Source organism: Nicotiana tomentosiformis, chromosome 9 (assembly GCF_000390325.3).
Source record: "Nicotiana tomentosiformis chromosome 9, ASM39032v3, whole genome shotgun sequence".
In the NCBI taxonomy this organism is placed as follows: domain Eukaryota; kingdom Viridiplantae; phylum Streptophyta; class Magnoliopsida; order Solanales; family Solanaceae; genus Nicotiana; species Nicotiana tomentosiformis.
The window spans coordinates 17,332,338-17,358,853 of NC_090820.1; the positions used below are offsets into that span (position 1 = coordinate 17,332,338).

Here is a 26,516-nt window from a genome sequence, read left to right on the forward strand (position 1 = left end):
CAAGCCTACGGGCTATTTTTTATCTCGAGTTCGAGCAAAAACTCACTCAACCAAATAGCCTACGGGCTGCATTAATTCGAGTTCGAATCATTCACTCGATCAAGCCTACGGGCTATTCTGTAATTCGAGTTCGAGCAAACACTCCCTCGATCAAATAGCCTACGGGCTGCATTAATTCGAGTTCGAATCATTCACTCGATCAAGCCTACGGGCTATTCTTTAATTTGAATTCGAGCAAACACTCACTCGACCAAATAGCCTACGGGCTGCATTAATTCGAGTTCGAATCATTCACTTGATCAAGCCTATGGGCTATTTTTTACCTCGAGTTCGAGCAAAAACTCACTCGACCAAATAGCCTACGGGCTGCATTAATTCGAGTTCGAATCATTCACTCGACCAAGCCTACGGGCTACATTAATTCGAGCACAAGCAAACACTCGCCCGACCTCCATGCCCACGGGCTATATTCTCTTCAAAATCGAATCGTTGACAATTAAATTGAGCACAAGCAGACACTCGCTCGGTTGAAGAGACTGCGAGGTTCGAGTTTGATTAATTGGTTTAAAACATTATGGAAATATTCATGAGGCAAATCACAGCAACCTAGGAAATAGAATCAAAAGGAAGTCAGCAAAAGAAGAGGCCTATACACAAATTTATTTATATGGGAGGCTACAACAAAAAAAAAAATTTAAACGGGAGCGGTCTTTTCTTTATCAGATTCCCCCCCGTTCTCAGATCCGCTTTTGCTCCCATCGTCGTCATCATCATCATCGGAAACCAGAGCTTCGGCATCAGCCTTGAGTTCTTTTGCCCTTTTTATCTCTTCCGTGAGATCGAAGCCGCGAGCATGAATCTCCTCGAGGGTTTCTCTCCTGGATCGGTACTTAGCAAGTTCGGCAACCCAATGCGCCCGACCATCGACGGATTCGGCTGCCTCTCTTTCCTGAACTTGGGCAGCTTCAGCATCAGCTCGATAGACGGCCACGAGCGCATCCGCATAAGTCTTTGCCTTTTTGGCCTTGGCGAGTACTGAGGCCAACCGAACCTCAAGCTCCTCGATTTTCTTTGCTTGAACCAGGTTTTTCTCCTTCACTTTCTGAAGTTGGGTTTCAGACGATGATAACTGGGCTCGAGCGGTCTCTTTTTCTGCAGCAAAGCGGTCTATACCTTCTTTCCACCGTAAGGATTCCATCCTTATCACATCGACCTCCTCACGCAGCCTCCCTATCATCTCGATTTTTTGCTGCAGCTGTGAGACCGAAATGTTAGATACCGTTCCGATATTGAACCCATAGGTTTTCAAAGGCATCGTTACCTGCTCAGACAAATCATTCTGGTCTCGATAAGCCTTGGACAGCTCGGCCCGGAGATCTTTTATTTCCTCTTCTCTCTGTCCTAAGGAAAGTTTGAGAGAGTTCCTCTCATCGATAGCGCGTTTCAGGTCGGCCGCGTATTGATGCAGCTCATTCTGGGAACGAGAACATTGTTCTCAATGGACTGCCGCAGCCTACGAAGAAACAAGGAGCGAAGTTAACGAAAGACGAACATAAAGGCAATACTAACAAAAAGGTTTTCAAAAGACTCACTTGGTCCAAAGCCTGCCGCAAACCGTGAAAAAGATCTGATTCATCACCAGCACCGGCAACGTCCTCGATACCAGTAAACAAGTCACGAAACGGATCCTCTTCATCATGAGGCCTATCTAGATTAAGGGCCCCCAGAGCTTGAGCTTCCCGAATTACCCCTGCGGAAAAAGTGGGAAAGAGAGGCGAGTCCTCGATCGCTGCTGCCTCAAGTGAATCGCTCGGAGCATTCACCTCGGCTCGAAGGGATTGGAAGGGCTCCCTGATTGTAACCCCTGCGGGTTGATTCCGATGAGAGGTGTTGTCGACATCCGATAGTTCAGGGACTCTGCCGGAACCACTCTCCGGTATATTTTCAGTTCGAGACGGAGCCCCATAGGGCATCATCGATCCAGCCGGCATTGAAGCATCGGTGGCTCTCTTCGTCGGGACCGCCAGCGTGGACTCATTATATTCTTCTTCTTCTTCTTATTCTTCATCCCTTAGGCGCAAAACAGATTCTACGGTCAAAGGAATGACATTCTTGTTTGGTTTACGAGCCGTCCTCTTCTTCGATTTTGGATATTCGGACAACGAAGCTCTCTTCTTTTTATTTTCCTTCACAGGCTTTGGAACGAAGGTCGAGACAACCTCCTCATTAGACAGAGGTCTCAAGACCGCATCTTTACCCAAACCTGCATATGGGAAACCTTATCAAAAATATATCGAGAAGTATCTCGTCAGATTCCGAGAAATGAGCTTACCGTGGTTTTTGGCCTCCCACCGACCCTTAGACAAATTATGCCATGAGTGCTCGGCGTATGTGAAAGTCGAAACAAGAGCCCGTACCCAATTCTTGAGGTTGGAAACCGCTCCGGGCATCCAGGGACCGCTACGTCACGAAAAGGGGAGTGTCGATAAGAGAACAAATGAAAGAACAAAATAGAAACAACAGCAAAATTACACTTACGTTTTAAATTTCACTCCTCAGGAAAGGGCATCTTTTCGGTCGGGATCAGGTCCGAAGTCCTTACTCGAATGAACTTGCTCATCCAACCTCGGTCCCTATCCTTGTCAATACTCGAGAACAAAGCCTTGGTAGCCCGACGCTAGAGTTTTATTAACCCTCCCCAAAAAAGTCGGGGACGGTATAGCCGGATAAGATGATCAAGGTTGAACGACATCCCCTCGATTTTGCTCACGAAATATCGGATCAGAATAACGATCCACCACAAAGAAGGATGGACCTGGCCTAAGGTTACCTGATACTGTCGACAGAAGTCGATAACGACGGAATCGAGGGGACCCAAAGTGAAAGGATAGGTATATACGTTCAAAAACCCTTTCACGTGAGAAGTAATGTCTTCGTCAGGGGTAGGTATTATCACTTCTTTTCCCCCCCAATTGCAGTCCTTCTTTAACAGATCGAGGTGTTTCTCAGTAATCGAACACATGTACCTCGATACTGGCTCACACCGGCCAGGGACCGATGAACCTTTATCAACTTTAAAATCTGAAGTAAGGACGCACGCCCCGGGGACACACTCCTCTATCCGTGGTTCCACCGGTGTCTCATCGGCGACACACTGTGAAGATGAAGCTTTCTCTTTCTGAGGAACTGTTTGTGATGTTTTTGCCATTTTTGAATTCAAAAATAAGGAGCAGAAGGAGGTGATAGAGATTTGGTAGAATTGAGGGATCCTTTCGGGAAGAAATCACAGCTTTTTTGTAAGAAGAGATTGAGAAATTTTAGAGGATTGAAGATGTAAAATTGGTAATAGATAAATGTGAGAGTGATTTACAGGTTCAAAGCGACGGCGGTTCATTATCAGCAGTAGCCGACCACCGCCTGATATGCATTAAATGCCTTGGGAGACTAAACCGACAGGATAACTATTATGTGCGTCATGATCGAACCTGATGGAATCAACAGAATATAATCCGATTGAGCTGTTGAAAATCATATCGTTTCTCGCCGTATTTATTTCTGAGAAACGGGGGGACTATCTGTATACGGTCGAAATAGATTTGGCATGTCCGGTACGGTTCGAAGGGTGATATATCGAAGTAAGATCCCGAAGGAGGGGGGCACGAACCAATCTAGAGCCTGGGAAGGCCGGTCCGTGTTGAGATCGATATCATAATCAAACTCGAACAAGAATCGAACCATGGCGCGGGTAGATCTATCATACAGATAATCCAAAAACCAACCTACATCGACCAGGAATCCGTTCGAGGGCTCGAACCGGGATCGAGCTCGAGTCAAGATCACAAGTTCGAGCCGAAATCAAGCTTGAACCAAAATCGAGGGTTCTAAGCAAGATCGGGCTCGCAGACAAAAGCCGTTGTAATCCCACTAGAGGGAATCTTGGCAGAAATTATAAAAAAACTGATTTATCATGGGTTTCCCACTGAATATTTATTTTATCATGCTTGGAGCCAAACCCCTTCACTATAAAAGGACTTGTTTATCATTTTTGTAAGGGATCTATTGGAGGACTTACACTATCACAAATTGTATTATCCCCTCTACAAGCAAGAGTGATCTTTCTAGTTTCTTAGATTGATTCTATTTTTGTTAAATCCTAAATTTCACTGTTCATAATTGATTGGCCTAGATTACGTTTTTCTCCAATCTATATTCATACTTTTATTTATCCTAGCATTCTGTATTAAGTTGTACCACGTATCTTCGGAACTGCGCATAAATTCAACTCTATCTCTTTTTTCGGGTAAACATTCATGTTTTCATGTTTCAACCAAATCTATTTCCAAATGCTAGCGTTATTTCTCTTCCAACCAGAGAGGGCAAATGTGACTATGTGAGGGTGCGGCAAGCAATAGCGAATCCAACCATGGGCTTGCAGGTTCTGCGAAATCCAATTCTTTGAGGTTAAACCCGATATATATATGTGTGCGCGAAAACAAACATAGATAGAGTCAAAGATATACAATCAAACCTCTCTATAATATCCTCGTTTGTTCCAAAAAAATTCAGTTGTTATAGCGAAGTGCTGTTATAGATAACATATATTATAATATAACATGAAAATTGGTTCCAAAAAAAATTTAACTATAAATGATTGTTATATAACGATTCTGTTATAGAAAAATCTGACTGAATTTATAACTAAAAACTCTAAATTCTGTATTCACCACATATGATTTGGCCTGGATTAGGCCACTGTTTGTGCTTCATCTCATGGTTGTTCGTACCAAATTTAGTGGTACATAATAGATCAAACATAGTGTAGATGTTCACAGACCAAAGAATGTGATGTCAACACAACAGGATCATGATACTTAGCCTTTGTCACTCTCCAAAGGGCAAATGTTCTTAGTTATCAACCTTAGCTAATTCATTAGTAATTAATATTTTATATGTTACTCACATTTTATTAAATTTTTTGGGGGTTGAGGAATTCTAGGTAAGGAAAGGAAAGGAATAGTGTAATAGGAGTTGAAACTTGCACTTATATAAAGTAGTTTTAACTTTTGAAGTGGGCACAAAATCTTATAGTTATTGAGTCATACAAATATGCATTCATAAGCAAACTAAGATATATTATCTTGATCCATTTTGTGTATGTATAGCTTCCTTTCTGGGTTCATCATACAATATTGAAAATCCAGTTGACAACTACATTGATATTTAGGAGATCGAAGGAGATATGTATTTTCCTTATACTGATTTCTTTTTTATTTATTTAGTTAATCTATACTAAATAGATAACGGGTAAATAGTAAAACGAAAACTTAAAAGACCGAATGAACGGCGGCTTCAATTACTGGTAGGTACAATATATTTAAATATACAATGTAAGTGTCTTAATCAAGAAAATATTAGGGTTAACTTTAATAACCCTAATGAGCGGTAAAGCACCCTTATGGGTGTACCTATATTTTCTACACTTTTAATAAAGGATGGAAATATTTTAAATTCCTTTTCTAATACAACGGAGAGGTGGGAAAGAAGAATGAGAAATAGGAATAATGCTAATCGAAGTTATATCTATTGTGTGAAAAACTCTCACCGATTGGTACGCAGAAGATGAAAACTTCCGGGCGGTTTCAAGTAAAGGGTTTTTATTCTAGACTTGAGTACTCAAAGAATGCATATTGTTTGCGTTTGATATTCCTTCCAATGAAAGAAATCTCAATTAGTTACTGGGTTCGTAATTAGATATTATACATATTTAATGAGTTTTTAATTTTTGAATACAAATATAGAGTGTCTAAGTAAAAGTTAAATCGAAACCCGTAACTAATATAGTAGCTCCTGATTTCGATTATCAGATACATGCCACTTGAAAACCCAAAAAGAAACAAAGGAACATTTGAAAACACTCAAATTAATGATCTGCTTATTGCTTGGAAAGAGATATATCAGCAGCACTTAAGCAAACATGCATCTCCTCTCTCTATATATATATATATATATATCATTCTCTCCACTAATACACTGTTTCATTCTCTCCCTGAGCTCAGGAGCACCAAACCCTAATTCTATTTGCCCCATCCAACCCTCACCCCCACCCAACCCACCCACCCACCTCTTATCTTTTTGGTGAAAGATTATTCATAATTCTTGAATTTTGCTTCCCACTTGTACAAATGGTTCTTGATTCAATGTTATTGAAAGAATTTCTTAACGTTAATCCTAGTGAATATGGAGAAAGTTAAATTGTTCTTCTTCATCTTCAATTATTGATGTAGACCTTAAACTTTTCACATTTAGTGGTCACTTCCCAATTTAAACATTTGTATTTTAGGCCGAAGCAGATCATATTGATTTTAATGTTCACCTTTTATGGTCTAAACACTAAAATCATTGAACTTTTGAAAGTATCGTTTCACAATTTAATATTTGTTGAAATTATAGTGATTTTTATTTTTCACACACATATTATATATATATATATATATATATATATATATATATATATATATATATATATATATACTTCGTGTCAATAATGCAGGTTCAGATGAACCGGTAATTATACTCTCCATCCGCCACTAATCTACACAACTTGACTTGCGACTTAAGCTAACACACAAATGATGTTTGGTTGGCGATCAATTCATTCTAAAGTATATTCGTGTCATCAAATCTTAGTCAAGTGGCCACCATAGGACTTTAGAGGACAAAAAATAACCCGCAATGGGTCAAATTCTACCTTTTTTCATTCACCATTTGGATTTCTTCATATAAGAAAATGTACTAGTTTCAACATTGTTACTATAGTTTCTCTTATAAGTCATGAATTACTATATTTATACTAAAGCATAGTTGGGTTCTTTTTCTCGGTTTGACTCGAATTATCGAGTTGGTGCAATTTGTCAGTTTTATTTGTACACCCCTACCTGGGAGGGCAGAGAGACTGTTTCTGGTAGACATTCGGCTAAAGACAAGATGAAAAGAAGCAGTGGTACCAGTGTACACAGGGGCAGATCTACCTTATGAGGTAGGGGTATCACGTCACCCGCTCGCTTCGCTAAAATTCTTACTATGTACATAATATCTCTGTGAAGAAACATATAAATTGATAGAGTGGTACCCAGAATTCACAAAGTAGAAGTAGATGCCATTGGTTCAGCCTTCCCTTTGAAGGCTTTCCTTGCATTATGAATGCAATTTCGATTCCCTGTTAGAGCAGCTTCTTTGATTATTCTTTTTTTTTACTTATTAAAATTTCTTTTATTTTCAGTTGAGCCCTAGGGCCTCATCTATTTTTCTTATTTTTCGGTGCTTTCCCTCCTTTTATTACTTATTAAAATTTTCTCTATTTTCAGTTGAGCCCTAGGGCATCACCCCTTTTTCCTTCTTTTTCGGTTCTTTCCCTCATTTTATTACTTGTTAAGTCCCCCTTCTTCATTTTTTTAACTTTCAGTCCTCATTTTGTTTCTATCATTATACCTTACTTTATGAATAATTATTTTCTATAGGTAATTTGAATTAATTTTAATTAGCATATAATTTTTTTATTTGTAATGAAACGATATTAATTTATATATTGGAATATAATTTGAGCAATATCTTCTATTGGGTTTTGAAAAAAAATTAAATGGCTTGATTGATAGTCGTTTTGAGTCGAATATCATAGGTTGAATGTTGAAGGTTTTTCTTTGAAAATAATTGTCATATAACTCAACAATTAAGATGGAAAAATAAACAAAGAATAATACAAGTAAATTAATCTAGTAACAAAGAATATATAATGTAGTTAAGGTACTCTTTAAGCAAATATTTATATTGGAGGCGCTCTTTCATAAAATGTTATTTTTCTTTTGCATTTTTATTTAGAATGTGTTTAAATTAAGCGCTAAAAATTTGAACTAAAATCGAACTTATTTGCTTTGTGAATAAAAAGTCTATTCAAATTAACCAATAAACTAACTGAACCGATCAATTATTCCTAATCTGTCTTTGTAGCTACTGACATGTATACAGTATACATAATATGGTGGCACCCGCAACCTTCGAATCCTGGATCCGCCTATGAATGTACATTTGATAAGAAAAATTACAAGATTTTTTTTTCCATGAATTCCACCATAACAAGCAAAGTCGCTATAAAGACTTTTCATGGAATTCTAAGGTCCCAGAGAATAGTCTAGTCGTTGAAACTTAGTCGCAACTATCTAATTTGAGCCTAAATGACGTCATGGCGAAAAAGTTCCAAGCTTAGATGAATTATACCAAAATGTCATGTCCAAAGAAATTAAACCAATTGGGTGTTAGGGTAAATAAGTATGTTTGATTTATGGACGGCTAAGATATAGTGTAGAGGGTCCCTTTGATTGGTGGCATTAAAGTATGAACATCTAGTTTCTTTTACTTCAATAATCATGTCGATATTTTTATTCATAAGCATACCGATTAGTAAATTGTTCGTTTTACGTGTTTTAGTTTATAGTTTTAGTACGACAGTTGAAGACTTGTTAATTTACTTATATATTCAAACATATTTTTCGTATTTTGTCTATGCAGAATTTGTTTATAGAGTTATAATATACTTGAACCAATAAGGATTTACTACATTAAAAATATAAGAAATCAAGAAGAAATTAAATAGCGAGGCCATTGAGTGGGAAACATTGAAATTGCATTAAGGTGTTAAGGCTAATAAGGAAAAGTTAAAAGGCACTGAGTATTAGTTTTAGTGGATGCTTTATTGAGGCCTTCGATAGGGACATTACCACAAAGCCAAATTTTGATGAAAATAAAAATAGTGAGAGCACTTCAATAATAATATTATAGTCAATTAAATATATCCACACATACATATGGAACTGCTTTAATTTTGGTGGGTGGGTCTATTTATTATATATAAATAATAAATTTCTTACTAGACCCAATAATTTGAGAACATATTCGTACGATTTTGAAATAAGTTTGGAGCTTCATGATTTCATGTACTGCCTAGCAATTTAAATCGTATATTTATTTAGGAGAAAAAGCAGTAACTTTTTAATAGAAAGTACCTTTTATATATATATATATATATATATATATATATATATATATATATATATATATATGCGGGTTAATTAACTTATGATCACATTAGCATTTTGGTTTGACTATCTCCGCCTAAGGAGGTGTGACAGAGGGATATGCAAGGATTGCAAGGTGATTCCGGTTGAGATACTCGCGACGCAGCATAGACTTTTGGTGATGGACGTTGGTATTATGTTAAAGAGGAGGAAAAGGTCTACTCGAGGAAGACCGAGAATCAGGTGGGGAGCCTTAACTAAGGATAAAGCCCAAGAGTTGGAGGGGCCATTGTCGGCTACGGGAGCTTAGAGGAGCAGTGGTGACGCGAGCACTATGTGGTCAGCGATAACAGACAGTATTAGGGAGGCTACGAGAGAGGTGTTAGGGGTCTCGATGGGCGTCTCTGGTGGGAACAAAGGAGACTGGCGGTGGAATGAAGTGTCCCAAGGTAAAGTGGAAGCGAAGAAGGCGACGTACCTGAAGTTAGTGGGGAACATAGGTGAGGAGGAGAGGCGAGCGTGCATGGAGAGGTATAAGGCAGCTAGGAAGGAGGCTAAGCTGGCGGTCACGGAGGCTAAGAGTGCGGCTTATGGTCGTATGTATGATGAATTGGGGAAAAAGGTGGGGAGAAGAAGTTATTCCAGCTGACCAAGTTGAGAGAAAGGAAGGCTCGGGATTTGGACCAAGTGAAATGCATCAAGGACAAAGATGGTAGAGTATTGATGGAAGATGCCCAGATTAAGAGGAGATGACAGACTAACTTTCATAAACTAAAGAATGAAAAAGGGGATCGGGATATTGTGCTCGGCGAATTGGAGCATTCCGAGAGTCACTGTGACTTTGGGTACTGCAGGCGTATCGAGGTTGAGGAGGTCGTGGGAGTTATGCATAAGATGAGTAGGGGTAGAGCGACCGGACTAGACGAAATTCCGATGAAATTTTGAAAGTGTGTGGGGAGAGCAGGTTTGGAGTGGTTGACTAGGTTGTTTAATGTTATTTTTAAGGAGAAGAGGATGCCGGATGAGTGGAGGTGGAGTACGGTGGTTCCATTGTATAAGAACAAAGGTGATATCCAGAGCTGTAATAATTATAGGGGTATCAAATTACTGAGGTATACCATGAAAGTGTGGGAGAGGGTGGTTGAAGTGAGGGTGAGGATGACGGTGTCTGTATCCGACAACCAGTTCGGGTTCATGCCGGGTCGTTCGACTACAGAAGCTATACACCTTGTTAGAAGGTTGGTGAAACTGTACAGAGAGAGGAAGAAGGATCTGCACATGGTATTTATTGACCTAGAGAAAGTGTATGACAAGGTTCCTAGAGAAGTTCTATGTAGATGCCTGGAGGCAAAAAGTGTATCGGTTCCCTACATTATTGCGATTAAGGATATGTATGATGGGGCTAAGACTCGGGTTAGGACAGTAGGAGGCGACTCTGAGTATTTTTCGGTTGTAATGGGGTTACACCTAGGTTCTGCGCTCAGTCCGTTCTTATTCGCCCTGGTGATGGACGCGTTAATACACCATATTCAAGGGGATATGCCATGGTGCATGCTATTCGCCGATGACATATTTCTGATTGATGAGTCGCGAACCGGTGTTAACGAGAGGCTGGAGGTTTGGAGACAAACTCTTGAGTCTAAGGGTTTCAAGATGAGCAAGACGGAGACGGAATACCTGGAGTGTAAGTTCAGCGTTGAGCCAGGGGAAGTAGGTGTGGATGTGAGGCTTGATTCGCAGGTCATCCCGAGTAGAGGCAGCTTCAAGTACCTTGGTTCGGTTATCCAGGGGGGAGGAGAGATCGACAAGGATGTCACACACCATATTGGGGTAGGATGGATGAAGTGGAGGTTAGCATCTGGAGTCCTGTGTGATAAGAGAGTGCCACCGATACTCAAAGGTAAGTTATATAAAGCGGGAGTTAGACCGGCCATGGTATATGGGGCTGGGTATTGGCCCGTTAAGAACTCACATATCCATAAGATGAAAGTAGCAGAAATGAGAATGTTGCGGTAGATGTGCGGGCACACTAGGATAGATAAGATTAAGAATGACGATATTCGGGAGAAGGTACACGTGGCTCCCATTGATGACAAGATGCCGCAAGCGAAGCTTAGATGGTTCGGACTTATTCAGAGGAGAAGCCCAGATGCTCTGGTACGGAGGTGTGAGTGGCTGGTTGTGGAGGGCACGAGAAGAGGTAGAGGGCGGCCTAAGAAGTATTGGGGAGAGGTGATTAGGCAGGATATGGCGAGACTCCGGATTTTCGAGGACATGACACTTGATAGGAAGATGTGGAGGTCGAGTATTAGGGTTGTAGGTTAGGAAGTAGTTGAGTCGTGCCTTACTTCGTATCATTGTGGGACTAGCCATGTAGGGTTTTTGTCTAAATTAGCTAGTGGCAATGTTGTGTCTTACTATTTCACTTTTCAGTGCAGGTCCTATTTACTAACTATCGCTTTTGCTTTGCATATTTTTTCTGGATTTTATGGTGTTCCTATTTTTCTTATGATTGCTGTGGTGATATTAATATTGTCTCCTTTTGCTTTGCATCTTTCTTCTGGATTTCATGGTGTTCCTATTTTTCCTGTGATTGTTGTGGTGTTACTAACTTTGTCTCCTTTTGTCGTTTTGTCTTTTTGTTTTCTTGAGCCGAGATTCTTTCGGAAACAACCTCTCTACTCTTTTGGGGTAGGGGTAAGGTCTGCATACAAACTACCCTCCCCAGACCTCATTAGTGGAATTTTAGTGGGTTGTTGTTGTTGTTGTTGTTGTTGTTTAGGTAGTAAAGAACAATTTTGAACACCGTTCATCAGAAAATTATATTTTGTATATAAAAAGTTATATCACACTATATGTTAAATTACTTTTTATACATATATTTTAAATCTCGAATACTTTTAATGAAATTTATGGCTTCGCGGTACTGATTCTAAAATTATCTCCCTAAGTAATGGTCAAGAGTATTATATTCTTTCTGTAGTGGTGCCAACTTGGAGCTATGCTACTAGTATGTAGTACTCCAAATTCCAGTTTAGTTAATTAATCAAATAATTGTCTTGAAACTCAAAAAAATGTAATTAATCAAATAAAGTTTAATCAAGATTTGAAAAATAGTGAAATGGGGGCCACCTTTAAAATCTTTGACCAATTGGTTGGAGTATATATGGACTTAATGAATCATAAGCCACATACAATCTAATAATGAACCATTCTCCAATTGAACTTTTGTTTTAACAAAGCACAGATGTAGAAAACATAAAATAATTTCTTTTATAAAAAGTATTACACACAGTGTAAGCACTAATATTGCTGAAGTCACACGATTAGTTAAAGCATATATACATAGAAAATTCTTGTCTGTCCCAACTGAAATGTAATGCTGCAAAAGGTCAACACAATTAGTAGTTGTAAGAATATGAAATGTTAACCCTTCTGTTGCACACAGTTCGTTTCCCCTCAATGCCTTCTGGGTTGAGCCTGTCGTACATGGCTTGTCTAGTGCAGTTTACATCCCCTGTGTGGGTTGCAAGCTATTACATATGGGGAGGTTTACCCAATGCGCACAAAGTGTTCACCACAGAGTACTCACACGAAGGACAGAGATTGTAGTGGCGGCAGGTTTCCCCTCTTACCAAAAAAAGAAAAAAAAAAAAGAATATGAAATGTGTAGGTTTGGGCTGTTTTGGTTCATTTGCTGTAAAGGAGTATTTAAAATTGAACTCGGATAAAAAAGTTTGTAGAAGTTAAAGTAGTGTTTGACATGAATTTCACTTAAAATAAACAATTAAAAATTTGTGAGTAGAGACCATTATTTTCACTTGATCAAATAAGCCTCATGTTCAAAACAATATTCCAATAAAATAATACATAAAAAGGAAACTAATAATCTTTATATTTACAGCTAGTTTGGATGGTTGTTACCTATTGTATTGTATCGTATTGTTACTTTAAATACGATGTTTGTTTTGGTTATTACTTAAATTTTATTGTATCGTATAGTTAAATTCGTCGTTACGTAACAATGAAATATGCCACTTTATGTAACGACTGATTTGGTGTGGTTGCGTCGTTATCTTGTCTTTTTCTCTCATCTCATCCTTCATTATTATTAAATAATTTTATTTTATCATTTACCCTACCTTTTTATATAATAAATTTATCCCGTATCATAATTTTTCTTTATAATATTACAAATTTATTCTGCATATTGTTGGTGCAATGATATTATGAAACAACGGCAAACGATACAATCTATCCAAACATTGTATTCATCAAACGATACAGTACAATACAATACATTATGAAACAATGTGTAACAACCATCCAAACAAGATGTTTAGTAACTAATTATTTTGTAAGTCCGTCAAATGAAAACAAAAACGTTTAGACAAAAATGCTATCAAATGAAAACAAAAGGACTAATTTTTTAGGAGTATTATCATTTTTAAGTCGCGCCAGAAACTATTTACATTCGATAACCGAAAAAGTGTACAAAATTTATATATATAACATATAGAAGGTATAAATATACATTTTGTAAGTTGTAACCGGTTATACAGTGTCAGTTTTCCAATTTATTATTTATAAAAGAATGGACTCATTTTGAATTTTTTTTTGTGAGAAAACATATTAGCTTGGGCCAAGCCCATATATAATTGGGCAAAAAGATGGTGGTTACTTAGAGAATGAATAGAATTTTGTTAGTGTAATGCTGCAATTTATTTGTACAACTGGTGTGTTTATTTTTTCCTCAAACTATAAGTAATGCTAAAAGGCAACCATGTAAATGATGCAGGAAATACTTCTATCACAATATAAATTATAATAATTACACCATTATTATTTTATCAAAGGAGGCATTAAGAATTTACCTAGTGTGGAATATTAGGGGGAAATAAAACTTTATTGTAGTACATTATCGGAACCCATTAAAGGACCAAATTTTATTTCCAAATTTTGATGTTCATGACATATTTATGTAGGGAATGGTTTGTTATATATTCCATTATATTTAAATATTGTCTTAGTTTAACTTGACACAAATTTTAACGAAGCATTATATCTTGAGCCCATACCCGTTTGGATTAACTTAAAAGAAGTAGTTTTCAGTAGAAATAACTTTTAAGCCAAAAAAAATAAAGTTGAAGTTGCCTAAATTATTACTTTTGGCTTGTTTTAAACCGTTTTAAACTTATTTTAAACACTTTTTAACTTTGTCAAATATAAAAAAAAATTAAAAAGAGCTTAAAATTGATTTGACCGGCCTAGAAGCCGACAAACACCCTCTTAATACACAAATTTCAACTACTCCTATTAAGCTTCTTTCAAATGTCAACTGTTACTGAATTTCATGATTTACATTATCAGTGTTCATAATTCGATAGTGCATTTCATATTATTTATTATTTGACTCAAATCAAATATCACATTGTTAGAACGTAAAACCAATTAATTTCTATTACTTGGTGCTCTAGGGGAAAAGGAAAAAAAAAAGAATAAAGAAAAAAAAGACTCAAAGTAAAGACTCAACATTAGCTGACTCCACTCACTCACTTCGAATCGTTGCTTTTCTTCGATCTAATCCCGCCGGCGAAATCGAGCTGTAAGTTTCTTCCTTCTCTCTCAAGATTTCATCTTTCTCTTAACAAAACCCTAATCCCTTCAATTCAGTATTTTGAAGAGCTAAAAAAAAAGGCAACTTTCTGGGTCTTTAATCTAGAAACAAGAAGCATAACCTCATTATTATTCAAATCAAACTGCACAGGTTTAAACTGCCAAATTATCTAATGCATAAGATTTTGTGGTACTTCTTTTAGCATGTACAATGATCAATTGCAAAATCAGTTTCCTGTTCTTGATTTATTGTCAATAAAAAGAGTTAAATTGCAGCATGTTGTGTGTGGGTTAGACAAAAGTTTGGTATTTAAGTGGAGAAAGGGTAGAGCCGTAGAGGGTCGGGCCCATTGTCTATCGAGTTTTGAACCATGTGCCACTGGCTTTCAATGATTTCGTGGTTATAAAGAAAAAATGGAGTTAATTTGCTACATTTAATTTCATTTTTGATTGTTTTGGTAACTCTGCTTCTAATTAGCTTCAATTGTGAGGGTCATCTTATTTTGTTCCTAGAATCGACCTGTAAATTAAGAATTTGATAATAGAAACAAACAGACGAATACACTGAGAAAAAGAATTGTTGATAGGAGAGAAGTAGACGAGAAGCCAAAATTGACTCGAACATAGAGTCTTAGTACAGATAGCATAAGGTCCTATTTTATACTACCTTTTTCTTGGATCATTTTGTGCCTCACTGTTCAACTGTGCGCTTCATCTAAGTTGCATCGCTTCAGTGAGAATCGATCTGCTTTCAATTCGCATTTCTCCATCACTTTGTGCAAGAGGTTGCTTTTATTACCGCTGCTTAACTATAGAAGTGTGCAGGCAGTACTATTTATTTACTACTTCTTATATGATAATAGCTTCTGGAGTTACGAGGTGTACTTATCTGCCTTTGAGTATTACTTATAAATTTTCTTTGAACTTTTTTTAAAGAAATGTGTTCTACGTGAAGAGTATGCTTTTTATTTACTCTCCATTTGATAATGGCTGCAAAATTGCCAGATCTACTAGTGTGCTTTTGAAGATAATAAGTACTCGAGTTTCTGACAGTTTTACCATAGAGAAGATGAAAAGACAATTAGACCATCAAATGTGAATATGTAAATTTCAAGTCATCTAGAATACTCATAGACATCCACTATTATGTGAATATTTTGCTAATTCAGTGAGGTTTTGGTTATTTCTTATGAAAGGTTCTCAAGTATTTAAATGCTGTTGCAATTAAGATTGTATCTTGTTGACCTTATTAAAGTGGTGTAGTGTGCCTTCATTTTCGGTTTATGGTTTCGTTTTGCGATGAAAAAGGTCAATGAGTTTTTGCTAAGATAGAGCTTATATCCCTGTTTAATCAGATGGAGAACACAAATGGCTCGGTTCCTGACATCCCAATACAGGAGCTTAATAAGAAAGAAAATGCTGATTCTGTTGAAAATTTCAGCCAACGTGTTGATGAAATGGGGGGGAAGGTTGATCAGGTACATCGGTGCTGAGGCAAATTGTAGACTTGATTGTTATAACTAGTTTGTTTGAACATTCCTTGAAATTGCTCTTTACTATTCTTCTTTACACTGTATGCACATTGCAGTTTTGTCCTATCATCCTATATTTTGTCTACATGATCTTGTTAATATGCGATTTCTAGCATATTCTTAGTGTGTTATCTGTGATAAATCATTGGTAAATCAAAACATGTTATTTCTATGTTCTTTTTATTTTGTATAATGTTGGCTTGAGATGAAGTTAAATGGGAGAAACATCGTCAGTGAGGGTTCATATAGCCAACCACAAGTTTAGATGTCATAGATGACACACAATATATAATTCACAGCCTTATCCAAAAAAAATAAAAAATAAAAAATATAATTCATGATTCAAATTGGCCATATTTTTTTATAGACGTATTCATTCTAATCGACATTATGGTTGCACTTTAATGTGGACAAGTTTGGGTGTCGAAAAGCTGCATTCTAATAGGAGAAAGTGCAAGGCAAAGAGATTCTCCATTGCACCTCTCAAGTTCCTTTATTTACTTGAGTAAAATTGAGAATACAAGTGTATAACATGTAAAAGAATAACATAACATTCTTCTGATAGTCTGCCGCAGATAAGAAGATACATTCAGTTACTCACCGAGATTTATTAGCAAGAGCATTCAAAATGAAGATATCAAGCCATAAGACCATAAGCATATTTTCTTCAATTTTGGAACCTTGTCTTAAAATCATATGTTCTGTTGAAAGAAATAGGGAAAAAGCATAGTTGATTTGAAGGAAGCCAAACCACAATAGACAAATTTCAGTGCACAAGGCTTGTTTTTTTCCCTTGGGGGGGGGGGGGGGGTTCATGAACTTGGTTGATCAGAAATGTGAGAAGAATGACAGAGTTTACACCATAATCTGTTTACCATTGAATTTAGCGTGGCACCATAGGATTTTTGTTTCTTAAGTTTAGTTCAGGAAAGGTGCTTGACAAGATAAAATGAATTAACACAGAGGAAACATGATCAGGGAAAAGAAAAAACTGACCAAGTATGGACCATGCGAGCAAAAGTTTTCAGAATTCTCCAATCTAATCCTTTTCTCTTTTTGATCCTTGTGGTTCTTACCCTGCTCGGTCAAGGTGCTAGTAGAATGAGGTGTTCACCTCTTGAGGTGAGGCTTGCCCTTTTCCAGTTAATTTCTGAGTGATAATGGGACAGGTTTTTATTGCTAGTTGAAGGTAAAATAAATATGTGATGCAAAAAAAAAAAAAAAAAAAAAAAGGAACCAAAAAGAGGGGAGAAAAATAAGGCATGGATTGAGAGAATTTCAAATAGTGGTTTTCTCCGTCTTTAACGAATGTGAAAAGAGGTTGGACATTTGGATAATTGAGCTCTTCTTTTTTTTGATCTTTGAGCTCTTCTTAGTATTTGGTTTCATGTAAGCTGCAACCTGGACAAACCACATCATCCGTCTTCCTCTGTAAAGTCTTATTTGGGCTGGGTTTAGGAGAGAAAGTTATTAACAACTCGGATATGATTGCATCTCTATTTGTAGGATTGAGGCTCATAAAACCTTTTCTTTCCCTTTTTCTTCTAATTGGCAGGGAAAGATAGTGCCATTTCCTGCCCAGTATTTCCTCACCATTGGATATGTTCTGATGATACTCTGTTATACTTAAATCCAATGGATACTCTTGCTGGTTGTTTCTTATACTTAATAATGTATCTTAGGTGTATTAAATGTTCAGTTCGCTAGCTTGCAATTTCTTATGCTTGTGTGTGGCAAAGCAGCCTATTGCTCACTTCAAGTTTTTTCATAAATGATCTCCTCATAGCTTCACTCTTAATGCTCTTAGCAAATCATTTCTGTTTGAAAGATTCTACTGTTCCCCTCACTAGACTATAGCAGCACACAAACTGTATATTACCCAGGATTTGCAATAGTAAAGTATAATATCTGTCAACATCTATGTTGCTGATAGCTCATGTATTTCTGCCGTGCTTTCATTTAGAATACAATTGCTGTTTAGATGTAATCTGGTCACAAGTTTGTTACATCAACAGCTTGAGCAGAGACTGAATGATGTTGAGCATTTCTATTCCAATACTAGTAAAAAGCAATCAAACACGCCAAGAGGTAGCTCTATTCTGAAAGACAAAGAGAAACAGATTTCTAGCTTTAGAAGGCGGCAGCAGGATGCATCACGTAGAGAAGCAGCTGGTGCTAGGAGAATGCAAGAACTTGTGCGCCAATTCGGCACTATATTACGTCAGGTATTTTTGAAATACCTCACATCATTTACTCATTTTTTGGTACCAATGCTGTTATAATCTTTTTACTTTCTCAATGAAAGTATATATCATTGTACTTGTCCTGCTGTTGATTTTGCATTCTCTCCCTGTTTCTCCTTAACGTGTAAATTCGCTGATTTGCTTATTGAAAGAAGAAGTCAGTTGGCTGATCTTAGCGCCTTCATCCTTCTCTATGTATGTAACCATCTTTTCTTCATTCTTTTACCGTAGGATTTAATGGTAAAAGGAAAGAAGGGTAGGGTATCTGAGCATATTATGGTGGTGCACCATGTTTAAGAGCGAATTTAGTTATTATTTACGCTAGTTAATTTATTTCTACTCCTTGCTTAATCTACTTGTCAGATCACTCAGCACAAGTGGGCAGAACCTTTTATGGAACCTGTGGATGTTGAGGGTCTTGGATTGCATGATTACTATGAGGTAAAGGTTTTGAATTTTCTTTTGAGAAGAAAGGTTTTGAATTTTCTCGTCGGTGTACTTATTGTATCCATGATGTCCTTAGGGTTTCTTTGGTCATTTTGTTTCTGCTAATACGTCGTCAATTTTCTAGGTTATTGAGAAGCCCATGGACTTCAGTACTATCAAAAGAAAAATGGAAGCAAAGGATGGTTCTGGCTATAAGCATGTCCGGGAGATATGTGCAGACGTTAGGCTAATATTTAAGAATGCAATGAAATACAATGAGGAAAGGCATGACGTTCATGTAATGGCCAAAACCTTATTGGGCAAATTTGAGGAGAAGTGGCTGCAGCTTTTGCCAAAAGTTGATGAAGAGGTACAATCCATATCCATGTATTGTCTATAGTCTTTGTCTTTTATTTAGTATCTCATGTAAATTGGTAAGATAATTGAATCATTTTCTTGTAGGCTGTTGAATATGCTAATGTGAGATTAGAAATTTATTGGATTTATAAGTAAATGCTTGAGACATTAATATACAGAATTACTGCTCATAGGAAAAACGGCGAAAGGAAGAGGAAGCGGAAGTCCAGCAGGATATGCAGCTCGCTCAGGAGGCTGCTCATGCCAAAATGGCTAAAGATTTGAGTATTGAGGTGGTTAAAGCTCAGTTTCCTTTACACAGAGATAAAAGTTTAGTCATATTGGGCTGACTGTTTGTGGATCTTCCTCTTCATTCACACATACTTATTAAATTTAACCTGATATAGAAAATAACTTAAACTTATCTTTTGAATTCCAGCTTGATGAGGTGGACATGCAACTAGAAGAACTCAGGGAAATGGTGCTTCAGAAATGCAGGTTAGAACCTTAGCAAATAACTCTCTTCAGTTAAGCTGTGCATTTATTAATCCCGAAGTAGCTGATTGGTTTTATAAATATATCTTATTCTCTAGTCCTTCCTTTCATTGGATAGGGTTACCAGATAAGTTTTCAGGCTTGATCCAAAAAAATTACCTAAAATGCTCCATGTATTTTATTTGTTTTTTCCAGATCTTTCTATGGTATGAACTTTTTCTGTGTTGAACATTGGGGTCTTCTCAAGAAAATCCCCCTAACATATGGTACTAGTAATAGGTGAAAACCCCATGACCACAATAAACAAGTGTGCCAATATGGTCAGACACTGGAAATAAATATAATGAAAACACTAATGTGGCCGAGTTCTAGAAGGAAGATAGTAAACAAATGAATTTAGGAGTCTTGTGCCTGGATAAGAGGGAGGGAAGCAGTTGTAGTGCCTGTTAATAAGTTTCGAAATAGAAAAAGAAATATATACCATACGAGCTTTTTCCAATAGTAAAGTAAGATGGATGCATCGGCTGGGAAATTCTAAAAGTGAACAGTTGAATTCAGATAATCAGATAATCTTAGGATCAACAGCTAAATGCTAACATAGCAAGTGAACAAGAAAGTATGATTTGGGCCACAATACATGTCTCTGTGATACATTAGTATGTCACTCTTGTCCTGGTTCAACAAGGTCAGGCAGAAAATGTGGCTCGTCGCTATAACAAATCGCTCAAGTGTGTAGTGCATGTGATTTGTTTCTTTATGTAGTTTTTATGTTATTCGATTTTAGGTTTACTATAGTCTTTGTCGCTAAGTTTCTAATACATATTTCAGAAAGATGTCTACGGAAGACAAGAAAAAACTAGGGAATGCGCTCACAAGGTTGTCTCCTGAAGATCTTAATAAGGCACTGTTGATTGTGGCACAGAGTGATCCTACTTTCCAAGCGACAGCAACAGAAGTGGAGCTTGACATGAATGCTCAGGTCATCGATCATATGATCATTTCAACTATGCAGCATTTCTAGTTCTTAATCTACTCTTGCTTTACATGACATGAGTATTTTACCTTTATGCAGAGTGAGTCCACATTATGGAAGTTGAAATTCTTCGTACAGGACGTGCTACATGCACAGGGAAAGAGCCCAGCGAGCATTGTACCAAACAACATCAATAACAATAATCTCCTAAACAACAACAAACGCAGAAGAGAAATTTGCGATGCACTCGCCAAATCTTCCCAAAAAAGGAGTAAAAAGCCATCCTGATTTGTCATAACCAACATCTTGTGGTCAGTTTTGGAGGTGTAAATGTTTTGAGTCGTTGGGGACGTGACAAACCATTTATCCTCAACGTTGTTAATACTTCGGAAAGGACAGGAATAGTCATTGTAATAAGTAGGTTTTTGTATAGGAAACTCCTTATGGTTATATCTTTACTGGAAACCAGCAATTGCAGATATACATAGCAATAGTGCATTAACAGGTTGTCCTTCAATGCTTGGTTAAAGATCATTTACAGAGAACCGATTGGTCAACCAGTCGTAGTCCTCTAATATCATCTCGAAAGCAAGTTTATAAGAAATAGCTTATGCCACTCGTATTGTCCTGAATTGACACAAGAGGGTTGTATTTAAAATCTCTGTGTAAGCATTCAACTTGACAATCGGGTTTATGATACTTTTTCATTTATTGTATTCTTTTCTATTTAAGGAAAGGAATATGCAAAACAACCAAGGCCTACATTCTAAGCCAGTAGTGGAGTTTTGTGCTTGTTTTACCCATAAGTTATTAGTATCACATTCTCTCTTCGTCAAAGTTGAAGGCCTAATTATCAAAACTATAGTTGCATGTTTTTGTGTTTTACTCGATGCATAAAATATTTTATTTTCAGTGAGATCATCTTATTTCAGCATTTGTCAACATTAGAGGTCTCACTACAAGCAAATGCCTGGTACTTATACTTGGGGACAAGTATGGATATTATATGGTTTATATGTCGTCGTGAATATTTTGTTAATAACTGTTTTAGCTCTAGTGATGGAGGGCCAAGCTTTAAGTTTGACTTTTGCTTCAAACTGTGCTTTGCAAGACTGGACCAACCATGATAAGTATATTTTGTACTAATCTCTTATAAGGATAGAATAGTTTTTACATACCGATATAAAATCTATATATATCTCATGTAAACTTTTATATAATTAATGAGAATCTCACAGTTTGTTACATGGTATCAGAGCGCTTAGGTCCTTCTGTACGTTCTCTTTTCCAGCTTCATGTCATCATCTTCATCTCAATCTAGTTCTTCAACCTATAGTGTTATGGCTGTCTCTTCCTCTCTTCCAGTTTCATCCCAATCTGCAATATCTCTCTTTAACATAAAAAATCTTGTTCCCACTATTCTTGATTACACCAACTACATGCTATGGAGAGAACTCTTTTTACCCAAAGTGATCGATATCGCATCTTAACTTGTTTGTGATGACTTGAGAAGGAGGGTTCCTTTCTTTCCCTTTTGTATTTCCGTCTCTTCCTTTGCTTTCTTTGAATTAGAAAAAGCTCAAAAGATAGCTAGTATGTTCTTAATAAGGCTACGCTAGTACTGTTAGAACATGCGCAGCGGAAGCAAGCATTTCAAATACATGTAAACTAGACAATGATATAATTACGAGAATATCAGTGATTTGAGTGTGCAAGAACAATATAACTCGAAAAGGTCACTTATTGGGTGAAAAATGTCTTCCTTATGTAGACTCGTTTTCAGCCAAAGAGGGCTCCAAAAACGTGCAGGATTCTACTTGTGCAAGTAGAATCCTACTCTAACTCTACAGGATGACTTTTCTTCCAAGTCACTTTTTATCCAAGTCAGTCCAGGTTTTTAATAGGTATAGCAGGGACCACAGAAATAGTAAGAGACTACCAATTATAGCATTAATTCGAAAATTTGGATGAATTAATTCTTACTATAATTAATTACATTTAATTTCACTAAAAACTGCAATTGAACTCCTCAATATGAATTTCAAAAATTCACTAACACTTATTTTAACTCCCCATGATAAGATCACAAATACCAGTTAATTAAATTAAATCACTGATAATTTAATTTAATCAACTAATTAAATCCTCTATAATTTCGCTTAAACTATTTCATGTGATGGATACAAAATTCACCGGCCGAGTTTTCACATGAAAACTTACATAAAGGGGTATCATCAAACACAAAACCAAGTCATGGATTCTATCAACTAATTATTATTTCACAAATGTTATTCGTTACTGTCAAATCTGTTAGGCATACACTAACTCTGAATAGTGTTGTACTTTTTGATAAATCAAAACAATAAACAAATCACATTGATCGTAATAATTATATCAAGATTAGGAGTATAACCTCATTTAATGAATTAGAGAAAATATTATATATATATATATATATTCAGTACAAAAATATTTTTTCTCTACTTGGTCCGTTCAATATACACTAAGTATACTAGCACAAGAAGTCGGAGTAAAATCACTCCCATAATCAAGACAAATTATACTATAATCTTATACTACAATCATCAAGATATTTTGCCCAATAACATCTTCGATTGTGAACATAGTTTATTAATTATGAGAACTAACAATTTAATCTTCTGTGCATGAGCTAAGACTCCATACACTAAATTGTCTACTACATAACTAAATAACACACATGTAACAAATGATCTATTTAAAATAGTACTTTATTGAATTGAATAAATTAAATAAATAATTATTCCATAAAGTATAAAATACAATACTATGTCTAAACCGCATCGTTAATAGTATATCCCAACAATCTCCCACTTAGACTCATAACCATGTGTCTACAACTCCAACACCCATCCCTTCTACATGTTTGTCAAAAATCTTCTATGGCAGGCTCTTTGTAAACGGGTCTGCCAAATTGTCCTCTGACGCAATTTTCAACACTCTTGCATCACCTCTCTAAGTTATGTCCCGAATTAAATGATATTTACGCTCAATATGCTTACTCCTTTTATGGCTTCTTGGTTCCTTCGAGTTTGCAACTGCACCACTATTGTCACAATAAAGTACAATAGGTGCTTGAACCGAAGGAACTACATTAAGCTCTTTTAGAAAGTTCCCGAGCTAAACAACCTCTTTAGCTGCCTCAGATAGCAACACATAATTGCTTGATACTCCTCCAACTTATGGCTCCACCTCTTAAGGTAAAAACATATCCTGAGGTGGATTTTGTAGAATCTCTATCTGCCTAGAAATCTGAATCAGTATAGTCAATGGGTACAAGATCACCTGAGTGATAAACTAATATATAATCCCTAGTCCTTTTCAGGTACTTGATTATATGTTTAACGGCAGTCCAGTGTTCTCATCCAGGATTAGACTGAAATCTACTTACCATGCCAATATCAAAGCAGATATCAGGTCTAGTACACAACAAAACATACATGAGACCCCCTACAGCAGAAGCATAAGGGACTGCCTTCATCTTTTCTATCTCATTAGTCGTTTTTGGGGACTGTTCTTTTGACAGAGAGATTCCATGCCTAAAAGGGAGAAAACCTTTCTTGAAATCTTGCATGCTAAACCTGGTGAGAGTAATATCAATATAAAGTACTTGGGATAAGCCTAATATCCTTCGCTTGCGATCTCGCATAAGCTTGATCCCAAGGATATGTGCCGCTTGTCCCAAGTATTTCTTATCAAAATGCGAGGACAACCATTCCTTTACTGAATTCAACATCCTCACATTATTTCTTATGAGCAAAATATCATCTACGTACAAAACCAAAAATGTAACTTTATCTCCATCCCACTTCTTATAGACATAAGACTCATTTTCACATCGATCAAAATCGAAGGTTTTAATCGATGTGTCAAAATAAGTATTCCATGCTCTAGAAGCTTGTTTCAATCCATAAATGGATTACTTTAATTTACACAACATGTGCTCATTGTCACTTTTTATGAAACCAACTGGTTGTGCCATATAGATGCACTCATCAAGACTTCCATTAAGAAAAGCCGTCTTGACATCCATTTGCCAAATATCATAATCATAATGAGCAGCAATGTATAAGAGAATCCTAATGGATTTAAGCATGGCTACTGGTGAAGGAGGGTTTCCTTTCTTTCCCTTCTGTACTTCCCTCTCTTCCTTTGTTTTCTTTGAATTAGAAAAAGCTCAAAAGATAGCTAGTATGTTCTTAATAAGGCTACGCTAGTACTGTTAGAACATGCGCAGCAGAAGCAAGCATACAATTCAGGCATCAAATACATGTAAACTAGACAATGATATAATTACGAGATTAGAAACCACTAATACCTTGAAAACGTTGCACATGTCCTTCTTAGAGCAAGAATCCAGGACTACAGTCTTTTGCTATGGTTCTAGTAAGATCTTGGACGAAATTGCTTTGAGTGGGCAAGAACAATACAACTCAAAAAGGTCAGTTATTGGGTGAAAAATATCTTCCTTATGTAGACTCGTTTTTCAGCCAAAGAGGGCTCCAAAAACGTGCAGTGTCGTTATGGCCTACTGCAGTGGGCAATCCTGATCCGTATAATAATAAAGCCTATAAGGCCTGCTTTTACAAGTAGAATCCTACTCTAACTCTAGAAGATGACTTTTCTTCCAAGTCACTTTTTACCCAAGTCAGTCCAGGTTTTTAATAGGTATAGCAGGAACTACAGAAATAGTAAGAGGCTACCAATTATAGCATTAATTCGAAAATTTGGATGAATTAATTCTTACTATAATTAATTATATTTTATTCCACTAAAACCTGCAATTGAACTCCTCAATATGAATTTCAAAAATTCACTAACACTTATTTTAACTCCCCATGTTAAGATCACAAATACCAGTTAATTAAATTAAATCACTGATAATTTAATTTAATCAACTAATTAAATCCTCTATAATTCCGCTTAAACTATTTCATGTGACGGATACAAAATCCACCGGCCGGGTTTTCACATGAAAACTTATAAGCTTACATAAAGGGGTATCATCAAACTCAAAATCAAGTCATGGATTCTATCAACTAATTATTATTTCACAAATGTTATTCGTTACTGTCCAATCTGTTAGGCATACACTAACTCTGAATAGTATTGTACTTTTTGATAAATCAAAATAATAAACAAATCACATTGATCGTAATAATTATATCAAGATTAGGAGTATAACCTCATTTAATGAATTAGAGAAAATGTTTTATATATATTCAGTACAAAAATATTTTTTCTCTACTTGGTCCATTCAATATACACTAATTATACTAGCACAAGAAGTCGAAGTAAAACCACTCCCATAATCAAGATAAATTATACTATAATCTTGTGCTACAATCATCAAGATATTTTGCCCAATAACATCTTCGATTGTGAACATAGTTTATTAATTATGAGAACTAACAATTTAATCTTCTATGCATGAGCTAAAACTCCATACACTAAATTGTCGACTATATAACTAAATAACACACATGTAACAAATGATCTATTTAAAATAATACTTTATTGAATTGAATAAATTAAATAAACAATTATTTCATAAAGTATAAAATACAATACTATGTCTAAACCGCATGGTTAATAGTATATCCCAACAATCTCCCACTTAGACTCATAACCATGTGTCTACAACTCTAACACCCATCCCTTCTACATGTTTGTCAAAAATCTTCTATGGCAGGCTCTTTGTAAACGGGTCTGTCAAATTGTCCTATGACGCAATTTTCAACACTCTTGCATCACCTCTCTAAGTTAT

The 26,516-nt window shown here is 36.4% G+C and overlaps 2 protein-coding genes across 2 annotated transcripts; one reads left to right on the forward strand and one right to left on the reverse strand.

Annotated features, from left to right (window-relative positions):
• Positions 1-694: 694 nt before the first annotated feature.
• On the reverse strand, positions 695-1,991 carry LOC138898438 (uncharacterized). Its single transcript, XM_070184505.1, has 2 exons — positions 1,593-1,991; positions 695-1,474 (listed from the first exon to the last, which is right to left on the reverse strand). Exons 1-2 carry the CDS (start codon positions 1,989-1,991, stop codon positions 695-697), a joined length of 1,179 nt encoding a protein of 392 aa, XP_070040606.1.
• A 12,526-nt stretch (positions 1,992-14,517) lies between these two features.
• Positions 14,518-21,227, forward strand: LOC104117801 (transcription factor GTE1-like). The gene is made up of 9 exons (XM_009628912.4): positions 14,518-14,673; positions 16,040-16,162; positions 18,232-18,441; positions 18,823-18,900; positions 19,031-19,255; positions 19,437-19,535; positions 19,682-19,740; positions 20,566-20,716; positions 20,810-21,227. The coding sequence occupies exons 2-9, from the start codon at positions 16,040-16,042 to the stop codon at positions 20,996-20,998; spliced, it is 1,134 nt and encodes a 377-aa protein (XP_009627207.1). The 5' UTR covers positions 14,518-14,673; the 3' UTR covers positions 20,999-21,227.
• Positions 21,228-26,516: the final 5,289 nt, after the last annotated feature.